The sequence below is a fragment of the Rattus norvegicus genome, chromosome 1, assembly GCF_021556685.1.
Source record: "Rattus norvegicus strain SHRSP/BbbUtx chromosome 1, alternate assembly SHRSP_T2T, whole genome shotgun sequence".
Lineage (NCBI taxonomy): Eukaryota > Metazoa > Chordata > Mammalia > Rodentia > Muridae > Rattus > Rattus norvegicus.
The window spans coordinates 54917824-54931331 of NC_141534.1; the positions used below are offsets into that span (position 1 = coordinate 54917824).

The following is a 13508-nucleotide window of genomic DNA, read 5'->3' on the forward strand; positions in this document are numbered from 1 at the left end:
ATTTGCCACAGAGGGAGAAACATCTAAATTGACCCAATCCAGCACTATGTTCTCTATGCATTCCAGTGCCATGGGAGCTGCAGGTAGAAAAGCTTCAGGTCAGGTAAGGAAGTAATCCAGAGACTGTGCCCATGCCGTTCAGTCACTGCTGTCCAGCTGGGGACATTCCAGGCAATGGCTCTCACACACACTCATGCGGATGCAGCCAGCATCTGTCCCCAGAGGGTCTTCCTATCTGGGCTGGGAGTCCTTTAACTACCAGGTAGTTCCAAAGTTCCCAGTGTGTGACTCCCAGCCTTCTATTGGTCCTGTGGGGAAACAGTGAGCTGAGGGTCAGTACCAATAGAGGCAGGGCTCTCTCCACACCGTGAGGTTTGCATCATGGGAACTCATGACAATCTAGAGCAGCCCATGCAGCAGTGACACAGCAAAGCCCTTTGACTTGATTAGGGAAGTTAGCAATTCTGGCTTCCCATGACAGCTGGACCACGGCTATTATTAAATAGCAAAGATACAGGCTTGAATTTTGGCTTTTCCTCATCTCTGATTCCCTAGTAAATGTGAGTAAAGGACAGAGGTCAGAGAATACAGGACAGCGTGGCAAGGAAAATCCTGATCAAACACATGAAGAAGCAATCTCTTTTTTAAAATGCTATTTATTTATTCAGTGCGTATATATGTGCATTTATATGCCGTGGTGAAAGAGTAGAGGGGTTAGTGGGAGAAGAGGGAAAGGGGAAATTATATAATTATATTTTAATTAAATAAAAATTCTTATTTAAAAAAGCAACTAGAAATTATAAAGTTGGGCATTACTTCAAAAAACATCGAAACAAACATGTGAATGTTAAAATCCACAGTTGGGCACCCAGGATAGTCACTACAATGAGGTCTGATTGACAAACGCCAAAGCCAGATATAACAATGACTCCTTAAGTTTCATATTAGCATCCCCTTCTTTGTAGACGCTTATATAAGCAACCTGTTACCTATTCAATCAAGATAGCAGGAATTAAGAAAGTTGAAAATATTTATTTATGTGTGTGTGAGTGTGTATGTGTGTGTATGTGTGTAAGTGTGTGTGTGAGTGTATATGTGAGTGTGTGTGTATGTGTGTGTGTGCGTGTATGTGTGTGAGTGTGTGTATGTGTATGTGTGTATGTGTGTGTGCGTGTGTATGTGAGTGTGTGTGTATGTGAATGTGTGTGTGAGTGTGTGTGTATGTGAGTGTGTGTGAGTGTGTGTGCACACATATGCCTTGTGCATTTGTAGAGAGGTCAGAGGATAACTTAAGGAATGAGGAAGTCTGTTTTCTCCACCCACCATGTTGGTCCCAGGGATTGAACTCAGGTCATCAGGCTTGGTGGCAGCTGTCTTTACAATCTGAGTCATCTCACAGGCTTGAGAGATGTGCGGAGATGGGGACAGGCACAACCTCTGTCCTCAAGCTCCTAAGGGCACATTGTCAAGCAAATCTCCAAACCTTCTCTAAATCATTGTGGCCAAAGGGGGTTTGAAAAAGACAGACTCCTGGGCGAGCATAGTCTTGGGTTGAGTGTGATTGGATTTTAGTTACCTGTCTGCTTTTACACTGTAGTTACGTTTGTGGTTACAGCTGCTGCAGGGAGCATTTCCATGTGCTAGGTACCAAAGACTCAAGCTTAGAGGTTGCTCCTTCTCCGCCACAGGTGATAAACAGGCCAACCCACCGCTTAAGCCAGTGGCCGTTTTCAGTTGAGATTTGAGGCTCAGGATGGGAACATCACCATTTCCTCTGGTAAAGTCTTAAAAGTTGCACAAAAGCTGCCAGTTCCCCTCTCTGTCCTCTCTCCGGCGTCAGAAGCTCCTGAGGTTCCTGAAGCTATGTGGAGGTTTATGTTCAGAAGCAAAAGGAGGGCAGTCTTGGTGGGTACCCATGGGCAGGTGAGGACAGCAGAAGGCATGTGCTGTGGTCAGTCAAACTTACCCATATTCCTTCTCCACTCTGCTTTCCCAGGGCAAAGGTGACACAACCGCCTCAGCTGAGACGCAGCCAGCCTCCTCCTCGTCATCCGCAGAGGTAGGACGATTCACCCGTCACTTCTCTGGTAAAGTAGGACCTAGGAAAATGACCACCGTGAAGGCTTTCTCAGTGGGTTTTTTTTTTTTGGTTGTTTACTCTGCCTGAAGTCTGATGAAGCTAACGGTGGTGTGCTTTTTGGATGACTAAGATATAAAATTGAAAACGTCTGACATTCTAGGGGAAGTGCAGCATAGTAGGTTGGGCAATAAAGTCTTTGAACAGTAGGGGTCGCCTTGCGTGCCAAACGGGAACAGCACCCAGCTAACGGTCCTTACAGTGGGGTGGGGTCTTTTAGTCAGAATCTCTAGGTCATCATAATTATTATACTGTGTCATGTACAATACTCCTTTAAGGCATCTGTGTGCTGTTGGTGCCTGCCAGCTCCTGAACTCTTTGGGTGAGTCAGGGTCCTGGTAGTAACATGTTGGGAGCTAGGCCTCAGAGGAGTATCTCTGAATGGAGGTGGGTTTCTCGTTTTTCAAATGGCTGTTTGCTTTTAACAATATTGTAAATAAGAAAGTTTCTAAGGTGTCTTTTATGTTAGTTCTCAATGTCTGGCTCCCAGGATACAAGTAATGCTTACCATTTCTGAGGAGGGTACTGGGACCCAGCCAGTCAGTGTTTTTGTTTATTTGTTTGTTTTGTTTTATTTTGTTTTGTTTGATTTTTGATTGGATGATGTTAAATTATATTAATGTAGAAGGTGCTGAGCAAAAACTCTGCTAATTTTGTGGGTTTTTTTTTTGCTTTCTTAAAGCAAAAAGAAAAACGATATTTTTGTAATGACAATAATACATAATGATATTACAAGGAATCAAGGAAAGGAAAAGAGTAGAAAGGTTCATAAAGGAAAAGGAAAGGTACTGCAGGGTGTGCTCAAGAGTCAAGGTCTGGGTAGCCCATATGCTAGGCAACAGGCATTTCTCTCTGTGTATAGAAGGTATTAGAGAGGATGGGGACAGGGGAAGGCACCTGATACCCAGTTCTACATGCCAAGCAACACAAGGCACAGACTTGCTTGTTTCCTACCCTCCTCTCACCAGCCAGATTTGTGGGACTCTCCACTAGCTTTCACGTGCTTTACCTGACAGCCCAACACAGAGAATGGGTCTGATTCAAAAGAGTCTCATTCTCAACATCATCCTCTCACCATGGCATCATCTTCTCATCATGACATCATCCTCTCACCATGGCATCATCTTCTCATCATGACATCATCCTCTCACCATGACATCATCCTCTCACCATGATATCATCCTCTCACCATGACATTATCCTCTCACCTTGACATCATTCTCTTACCTTGACACCATCTTCTCACCATGACATCATCCTCTCATCATGACGTCATCCTTTCACCTCACCATGACATCATCCTCTCACCAAGGTGGGCTTCTATGTTAGGCATAAGAATTGTGTTGGTAGAACTGTCTGCTCTGTGATAATGGGTTCTGGCCTTCCATATCTCAAAGTGCCTCCGGTTGGTTTTGTCTAAGGGTAAGATGGATGTCAGAATGCTGTTTTGAAGGGCATTCTGGTTTCAGCAAACTCAGGAGACAGTGTGGATTGCGGAGGGGGTTGGGGGACTTCTGCATCAATCCTGGGAATCACTCACTGCAGTGTTTACCCTCCTTAGGAAGGGGCAGTGAGGCTGCAGTCGATAAGGCTCAGGTCTGTCTGTAAATGGGTGAAAGAAGCTGTGCTCCTTGGGGAATCCGTTTTGTTATTGTGTGCGTTCTCATAATCCACTCTCAGCCTCATCATAGCTATGAGAAGGGATTCCAGTGTTGAGTGGCTCCTTTGCTCCTGGCTGTAGATATGAGGAGGGCTCCGGTTACAGTAACACAAGTCATGCCTCTAATCCCAGAGCATAGAGAAGAGAGTAAGATTCCTGTACCTTTGAGACTGCCCTGATCTGCACAGCAAACGTCAGGCCCTCTAGGGCTATGTAGTAAGTTCCTATCTAGGACATGGGGGTGGGTATGCCAAGGGAATAAAATTAGGTGTGTTTGTTAGGACCTAAGAGTGGGTTTCGGGGCCATGGCAAGGGGTGTTATTGCTGGTGAGTCCTTTCTGGAGAATCAGTGGCTTCTAATGAGATGTCATCCATAGGACGGTGGCTAGAATTGGAGACTGTTCAGCTGTTTCCATCAGGACGCTGTCTCCAGATCACACCCCAGGTCCAGGCACAGGAGAGCCTGGTGCTTGGCAAGTGCTCTCTGCTCCCATTAACACCCAAATGGGCCGGGCTGTGCTTTCAAAAGTGTCTTGAGTATAAACTACCAGGAGTGGTGAAAGCACATCCCGGACTTGGAGTGGAGTTCTGTGGCAGAGTCAGACACTGCAAGGCTCTCCAGCTGAATGGGGTCCTGACTGGAGGTCAGTCCTTACTCAGAACAGGCTGGACAGCATAGGAGGTAGCAGGGAGAGGTGACTTTAAAGGGCTGATTCTGGTCTCCCCTCTGCTGGTCCTTCTGTGATCTTTCCCTCTTCCTAACCCTTACTCTATATAAGGCTTTGAAGGTGTATTTTAACAGACTGTGTACTACAGCGCTCTGGGCTGAACTCCTGGCAAACTTTAGCTGCTGTGGCTTATGTGTGTGCCCAGAACTTTGAAGAATTGGGACACATCTCTAGTACTGTCATGGAGATGGATGATGTAAAGATAGTTGTGACATTAAGTTGCTAGTGTGTTTTCCAAGCCCCACTAACAACTGTTTGCTTAGTTAAATTTCCTCACCGTGGCGATCTTACTATTTATTTCTTTGTCTCTAATAAAAAGAAACGTGGGTATCTTAGTTAGGGTCTTATTGCTGTGGACAGACACCATGACCAATGTAAGTTTTATAAAGGGCAACATTTAATTGGGGCTGGCTTACAGGTTCGTTCAGAGGTTCAGTCCACTGTCATCAAGGCGGGAGCATGGCAGCATCGCAGCATCCAGGCAGGCATGGTGCAGGAGGAGCTGAGTTCTACATCTTTGCCCAAAGGAAGCCAGGAACAGCCTGGGCATCCTCAGGCAGCTAGGAGGAGTCCCCCCCCCCGCCCCCCTTCCTCCGACAAGGCCACACCTTCCAATAGTGCCACTCCCTGGGACAAGCATATTCGAACCAGCACATTGGGGGAAGGAACAAAGGAGATAGAGTCGCCTTCAGGGGATGATCTGTGTGCAGGTCCCATGGCCTGCTGAAGGTTGTGCTCCCGCCCCACCCCTTTTCTCTCTATTATTACTTGGCAGTGAACACGAAGCACTGTTTTACAGAGAAGACTCTTCACTCACTGACGGAGTCTATAGAGCCCGGCAAACCCAGGCTTCCTGTCAGACAGGAACAAAATCACAGGAGTGTGGCCGTTCTTGATCACCGTTATGCAATGACAGAGGCCAAGCTTGTTTGCAGGTGGGGAAACAAAGGCAGTTGTCGGATAAAATAAAAATAAGTTGGCTCCCATAGGAGCCATCTTCTAACAGGCCTTCAGCCTTTCTCCTCCCACACCCAGCTGACCTGGTTCATATGCTGTGTTTTCTTTTCTGTTTTATTATTCCTTATCTCTGCCTTGCAACCAAAGCACAGGAAGCAGTAACACAGCTTTGTATTCCATTCCTTCCGATGAAGCTGCTCACCAGGAGGTGACGTTTGAAAACACCTGACCTGTAGGGGGTAAATGTGAGAGTCTATGCTTTAGTTCTGAGACCACAGACCCTGCATCTAAATAGGCTGTGCCTTCAGAGCCCCTTGCCAAGGCAGCCCCAGCTAAGGGACTTGTCCCTTTCCAGTGTGACTCTGTATCAGCCCTACAGGGGAGCCAGGGGGTGCTGACACCTGTGACACTGGGGAACTGAGGGAACTTCCTGTATAGAGGTAGGGAGTGTCACCTCAGGGAAACCTGCAATCAACAGAACATGGAAACCGTGTGGCTTTTTGTTATTCTGTCCAATGGAATTAATTTCACGGCTGCATCTAATCATTAAATGGTCTCAAAAATTCCAAATGTGGCATTTCAGCAGGAACTGTCCAGGGGTTTCTCTAGACTAAGGGAAACCCTGAGCAAAGTAGTCATTTTCCGTTTCCGTCTAGGCTGTGCTTTGATAAACCAAGCACTAACTTCAGGAAAAATTACTGACCCAAAATTTTATCATAATATTTCTACCCTGCTTCCCAAGCCTCAAGGTGACACACAGGGTTCAAAGAAATGTCTGGAGAAAAATGATCAAAGAAAGAGGAGGAGGAGGAGAAGGAAGAAGAGGAGGAGGGGGAGGGAATAGGGGGAAGCAGGGGGGGAGGAGGAGGAAGAAGAGGAAGAGAGAAGAAGACGAAGAAGAAGAAGAAGAAGAAGAAGAAGAAGAAGAAGAAGAAGAAGAAGAAGAAGAAGAAGAAGAAGAAGAAGAAGAAGAAGAAGAAGAAGAGGAGGAAATCCCTAAAGGGTCTGAAAGTTCTCCACTAAGCTCTAGAATTGCAGGGAAAATGACTGACTTTTCCATACTTTGCTATAATTTCTGAAGAAGTTTGTATTACCTGTGCACTAATTTTGTATATATATATATATATGTATATATATGTATATATATATTTGTTGTTCTTTTTTTCGGAGCTGGGGACCAAACCCAGGGCCTTGCGCTTCCTAGGCAAGCGCTCTACCACTGAGCTAAATCCCCAACCCGTATATATTTTTAACTAGTTAAGACAGAGCTGTCCTAAATACTGAAATTGACAGGACAACCTTGGATTGATGGTGTGGTGCATACTTTATCTTTCTTGGTGTGTCTGGATTTGATAATCACCATTTGGCAGTGCAGGTATTCTCACCATTTGGAGGTGGCCTCTGCTCAGTGACACCACAGGAAACATTTGATCTGTTAAGAGAACTACTGTTCCCTGTGTAGTACAGATGTGATGGTTTCTCCCACCTCAGCTACCCAAGGAAGGGCATTCTGGGACCTGTAATTTACCGTTCTCCACCACAGACACAGCCTGGTGACTCTGGACAGGGTCAGGGGTAGGGGTGCTGTGATGGCCTCCAGACCCAAGTAGACTGGCTTTCTGGAGCTTCCCTTCTGTCATGACATTACTGAGAGCTGCCAGGACTCTGAGTCCTGCACTCAAGTGCCAGGCCAGCCTCACACTGTAGGGAAGTGGACAATCTTAAGTTCTCAGTTCTAAAAGCCAGCCAGGCAGCTCAGAGCCTCCACCTTCCTTAGACCAGAACCTTCTAAACCACAGCCTCAAGAGACAGAGGCCAGAGGGATTGACTATCTTTAAGAAGACTCTCAGAGTTAGAGGAGCTGCCCGGTCATTACCGTAGGTCCTATCTGAGCCCCACATGCCGAGGTGCTCTCTGCCTGTCCATAGGCAACAATGAGGGACCCGTAGCCAGGGAGTGAGCGGCTGCAGGCTTGTCCATGCCCCTGTGCACGTGATTGCTTACTTCTTCCCTCCAGAAGGAATAATCATACCTTCTCACACCAGCTCTCAAAACCTTTAAAGTAGGGGCAGCCATGCAGGGTTACAGCGAAGCACACATCTTCACCTCTCTGCCTTCTTGTTTTCTGTCATTTCTCACTAAGCAGTAAGAATTCAAGAAGGATTCTCCAGTGGCTTGGGACGGTGTTAGGACTGGGTAGTGCTATGCACAGAGCACCAAATGGTGCTTCTAATACACAGACTCAACCTGTCTCATATCAAAATATTTGAGGGAAAAAGATGGACTGAATATATACAGACCCTGTTCTGGCCTCTGCTTACCAGTTATGTACACAGCACGTATGTCACATGTCATCTAGAGAAGACAAAGTTCAGGGGACACTGTGCAGGTGACCTAAGTCATTTAATGCTAGAGACTTGGACAGCCTAGCATTGGGAATTAGGAGGATCCCAGGGCAAGTCCTGAAGGTGGCAAGGCCGCCTGTAACTCAGGGTTTGATTCCCGGCACCCACATGGAGGCCCACAAACTGTTTGTAACTCCGGTCCCAGGGGATCTGATGCCTTCTTCCAGCCTCTGTGGGCACTAGGCATACACATGGTGCTCAGACTTACATACACATCAAACAAGCAAACAGATGATGTTTAAAGTCTAGGATTCCTCAGAATGTTGTCAGGATGAGAGGGCATCTGCCTCTCTGCCAGTGTCATCACAGAGTTAGCCTGATTTATACTAGGTTCACCAAGATGGTGGCCAAGTCACATGAGGAGCACCCCGTTTTTCCTCATGCACATGTCTTTCCTCAATGCCCTTGGTGCACAGGGAGGGGACAGGGGACTGGGCAGCTTGGATGCTCTAGCTCTGTCAGTTCTCTCCCCACAGCCCCTGCAAGGATCTCCCCCCTCACTCATGGTTTGTTCCCATCTGACTGCACCATGGAGGTGTAAGTGTGGAGGGTGAAGGGTAACCTTGTTTGAAGAAGAGTTTCTTCATTGTTCATTGCTGTATACATTAAAACTAGCTGGCCTGTGACCGAGCTTTGAGCCAGTCTCCTGTCCCTGCCTTGCATCTCATGTCGGAGCGTTGGGATGACCATGGAGACAGGTGGACCATGCCTGGCTTTATGTGGGTTTGGGGGATTTGAAATCATATCCTTACACTTCCACAACAAGTACTTCACCCACCAATCCCTCTCCACAGGCTTGAATTATCCCATTTCTAAGCTTTATAAGTGTTAACCCGTTAATCAGTCACAAACACACACACACACACACACACACACACACACACACACACACACACACACACACACACACACACACCACAGAGGATGGATGTCTGTGTTCCCAGCTTTCAGATGAGAACACAGAGGACATGGAGCCAGGGTGTGGGGTTGGAATTTGAACCACGTGGTCTTGGCTCAGTGTCTTCACTCTGAACATGGATCTGTCATGTAGACATTTACTGGAATCCAAGATAAACTCCTGCACTCCACTTTAGGAAAAGAAATAACATTTAACCTTCTCTCTGCGTGACTGTTCGAGTACGGAGAAGGAATTCAGGATTGCTCTTGGTCCTGCTCGCTCCACGCTGAGCAAATGCCACTCTAACAAGGCTCTGTAACGCTGGAGCTGAAACTGTGAGGCGAGAAGTGTAATTCCCCCCGCCATCCTGATTTGCTCCTGGAACTCTGAAGGGGGTGGGTCTCCAACTTGCTCTTTATACAGAATCCCTGCAAATCGAGACCCATGTCCCACGAGTCTTACCTTTCCTGTCTGAGCACTGAGAAGAGCTGTGTGAACTGTCAGTGCCTTCGTGCCAACACATCTGAACACCAGTAGAGAGGGGAAGGGGTTAGTGTCTCACAATCGCAGTTTCCCATTCCCCACTGAGAAGACCTGTTCTTCTAGGACTCTGGGTGAGGAGGACACCTCATGACATTATGAACACACAGTATCGCAAGCTGCTTACCTCATGGCAGGAAAGCAAAATAAGAGACCGGTGTCCCACATCCTTCAAGAGCTGCTGCTCGTCACTCCAAGGCCTCCCTCAAGGCTTCTTAACGGCTCCAACTCCAATAGTGTTTTAGGCTGGGGATCAACTCTTGAAGACATGAGCCTCTGAGGGACATTTAAGATCCAAACTGTAGTCCTAAATTATGTGCTCCTGTGGGTGTGTATGTGTTAGATGCATATGGAAACCAGACGTAAATGTTGAGAATCTTCCTCAGTTGCCCTCTGCAACCTTTTGAGGAAAGGTATCTCACTGGTGAACCTGGAATTCATCAGTTCAGCTAAACTCTGAGGAAACACCTGACTTCTCAACACCCCTTCCTCCGCCCCTGCCCTGTGCTGAGGTTACATACGCATGCAGCTGTGCCCAGATCTTATGGTTGGGAGCCACATCTGAAATTAGGTCACCACACTCGTACAGCCAGCGCTCACTGACACCCCACCCCTCCCACTTCTAAGCAGTTTTAGCCATGATGATGTCATCCTCACATGTAGCCCACGGGCAAGTGACGTGGCATCTGAGCCTGCCCAGACACTGTGACAGCTGTTCTCTCTGCACTTCTCGCTGGTCCAGGCGCACACTGAAATTCCTTCTTCGTCTACAACCAGAGTGGACATATGTGATGGCAGTTTCCAAGCAGAACCAAACTGCAGAGCTCTGCCCCTCCCCTGTGAGGCAGCTGACTCCCTGTGAGTAGAGCTGCTTGGGATTCTCCCAGAGACACAGAGCATCCTCACAGACTGGGATGTCAGGGTGTGGTGGGACCTCACCTCTGTGCCTCCTGGAGATGCTCCGCCCCCACTAACTGATCATAAACCAGTTCTGGGGAGGTAGAGGCTGGCTCTCATATGACAACACAGTTGTGCATGCATCCTGTGTGGAGACTACACAGGGGGCCATCACATGTTCTCTTTCCTCTCCCATGGGGCTGGGCGTGGACCCGCAGACACAGATGGGGCACACATGCACACATTTGGAGTCCCTGGAGGATGCTGTGGATTAGACCAACTGCTAAAGTGACAAGGGACAGTGGCTATGGAATTGCCGCTTAATTGCATTTGAGGATAAATTCAGTCAGATGTGGGAAAGAGTTCTGTTTCCACTTTGTAGGCGACTTCTCGGACTCTCAATCTTTTCCCTGTGCCTTGTGGATCTCAAAGACTCCTGTCAGAAGCCTTCATCCAGATAGGCCAGGCCGTGCAGCTCTGTGAGGAGTGAGGATACCAGGCATGAGAGAGGCTTCCTGTCCTTGTCAGTAGGTTCCCTGACAGGCCACGGCCCGGAGCTTCTGCACCTCTCCAGAAGCTCTCCTGCCCTAGGCTCCTGTATCCTGGTCCTGACATGGGACACATGTAGTGCAGAGACACACGTTCCAACCCTGTTTGTAATGGGGAGGACATGGCACATGGTGTCCTCGACGTCAGGTCCTCATGGTGTTGTTCTGAGTGGGTTCAAAACAAGAAAACACAGTGTTTCACATGGCAGAGGGAGACAGGACACTTGAGGCTGAGCATGATGGCCGGAAGGGAGCAGGGAGACAGGGTGCTCAAGGTTGAACATGGTCGCCAGAGGTGCTGCACGCGGCAGAGGAAAAGCCGGAAGTGTTGCTTGTGGTAGAGGAAGACAGGACGTTCAAGGCTGAGCATGGTGACCGGAAGGAAACAGGAAGACAAGGTGTTTGATGTTGAGCATGGTTGCCGGAAGTGCTCCTTGTGATAGAGGAAAAGTCGGAAGTGCTGCTCATGGCAGAAGACAGGAAGGGCGCATTAGGCCAAGCTTGGTGGCCAGAAGGGAGCAGGAAGACATGGTGCTTGAGGCTGAGCTTGATGGCAGGAAAGGAACAGGAAGCCTTGCTGTCACAGCTGTCACAGCATTAATGTTAATTCTCTGGGCATGACTGTGTGACCTATGGGACCTTCTGCTGGAGTGGTGCCCATGTGGCAGTGGTATACATTTGCTCAAAGCGTGGGCCAGCAGATAGAGGGCTGCTTCTCAAAATCATTTCTTTAAACGTGCAGCTGGAGATAAAAAAAGCCAAGGTTGTTATGATAATCTTCCATGGCATTCAATAAAGGCAATTCTTGTCGTGGTCACCATGACAACATCCAGTCTACACCTTACATGCATCTACAATTACATTCCATTAAAAATGAAAGGTTTCTGTTGCTGCACTCCAACCTAACATGACCACCATTTCCCCGGAGATCAAAGCCCTGTTCTGTTGGCTAATGCACTTTCAAAGGCACCGAGTCTTGGGTGATTGCCTTTTAATTCTTGTGGAAGTTGGAATAGAATTACATTTAGGACAGCTCAAACTACAATTATAAAACGTAGTCATTTTAGGTCAGGGCTACTCAGACTCGATTCTCAGCCCTCTGCCCAGTTTTCTTTATACCAACCCCATGCTCAGCTATGTCGTCATTGAGAGAGAGGCAAGAGGCACAGCACCCCCAGCGAGGGGGCTTTTTCTAGACCACAAGCAAACAGGCTGCAAGCGCGTCAGGCTGAATCATTTGTGACCTGCACGAGCTTAGGAGAATAGAGCTCAGTCTGTTTGCAACGACCAGGAAAGCCTGGATGAATTTATCGTCCATATGGTGGCAGCATCTTTTCCCTTGAAGGATCCCTTCTTTGGGGGCTAACAGGCCATGCACCTTTGGACCTGGGCACAGATCCTGAAGGCCTAATTCTATTCTGTGCACAAGATAAGCTGACAGAACTGTTTGCTCCTCTCTCTCTGAGTACTCTTTCTCCACACAGAATGTCAGTGATATGGGTCAAGCTGAGACTATTTCCCTATGTAAGTATCTTTCCTAAGTACTCGAACAGGGAAAGGGTAGCTAGTGAAAAGAGCTCGTGCTTGAAACAATTCCCCAAATCTCCATGGTCTTCCATAGAGCACGTGGACCCTGCCACCGGAGGAACGGGCACGGAGGTGCCAAGCTGGAGTGTTATCAGACCCCAGCGGTCTCGGCCATCTGAGACTGGCCGGAGCAGAGCTAACTCCCGCCTTGTTGCCACGCCTGCTTTAGGGCGCGTACCCACAACCCCCAAATAGGTGATCAGGAGCAGCCAGTCATGTACCCAGCCCCTGGACTGCCACTTAATGAAGCATCTCAGTAGCCTTAGCCTTCAGCCAATGATCTTTCCCTTCCTGGATGGTCCCGCACCCTTCCCAAAGTTATATAATTCTTGGTTCACCACAAATAATGCGTGTGTTCAAATCCACCCCCCAATAAAGAAATCCGAACAAGCTAAGATTGTCTCAGAGAGCTGTTTCCTTAGAGATCAGTGGGGAAGGCGCCACCTAAAGGAGCCACAACACCAGGACTCTCAAAGAAGGCCTTCTCTCTCCTCCCCACCCCGCCCTGGCACTTGCTCCCAACCTGACCAGGGATCCCTCTTGTCCCAGACTCTGCTTCCCCATTCCAGCCTGGTGTACAGTTGTCCTCCTCTTCACGAAAACATGGACTGTGGTCCCCACTGGGAACCACCCTGCCTTGTCCTCCCCAAGCCAGGGTATCTGCATCGCTGGAGGAGAGGCAGAACTCAGCCTCACAGTCTTCCTCACCTTAGTCAAAACTCCATTAAAAAATACCTATGTCTCAATCAAACTCGGTCATTGTAGATGGAAATAATCAAAATAAACTTGATCACAAAGGCCATAAGAGTTTACAATCCCAGGGAAACATTTTGTTTTGTCCTCTGCGGCTCTAGGGACACCCTGTAGGAGGACAGTGCAAAGAAGCTTTGCCATTTCTCCTCACAGTGTCACCAGTGGTCATGTGCAGAGACCGGCAGGGCTGGGCTGCAGGCCACATTTACATGGGAGCTGACTCCAGTGGAAATGCAGTGGGAGGAAGGATGCTGTTGCTTCCTAACGACAGGGCTCAGGCCTCACCCAGGGCTGCTGGGGAGGGATGCAGATCCAGTCCAGACACAAGGTTGGGAAGGGTGACTTCTAATTGTCTGGTGGTTTCATAGTGGGAGAAGTCAAGACTGAGCTGTGTCAGG

At 48.1% G+C, this 13508-nt stretch overlaps 1 protein-coding gene across 1 annotated transcript in view; it reads left to right on the forward strand.

Annotated features, from left to right (window-relative positions):
• The window catches only part of Rps6ka2 (ribosomal protein S6 kinase A2), a 274655-nt gene that overhangs the window by 50544 nt on the left and 210603 nt on the right, over positions 1-13508 (forward strand). Inside the window, exon 3 of the mRNA XM_087587129.1 lies at positions 1997-2059. Within this exon, the coding sequence (XP_087443255.1) occupies positions 1997-2059 (63 nt within the window). The remainder of the gene's footprint in view (positions 1-1996; positions 2060-13508) is intronic.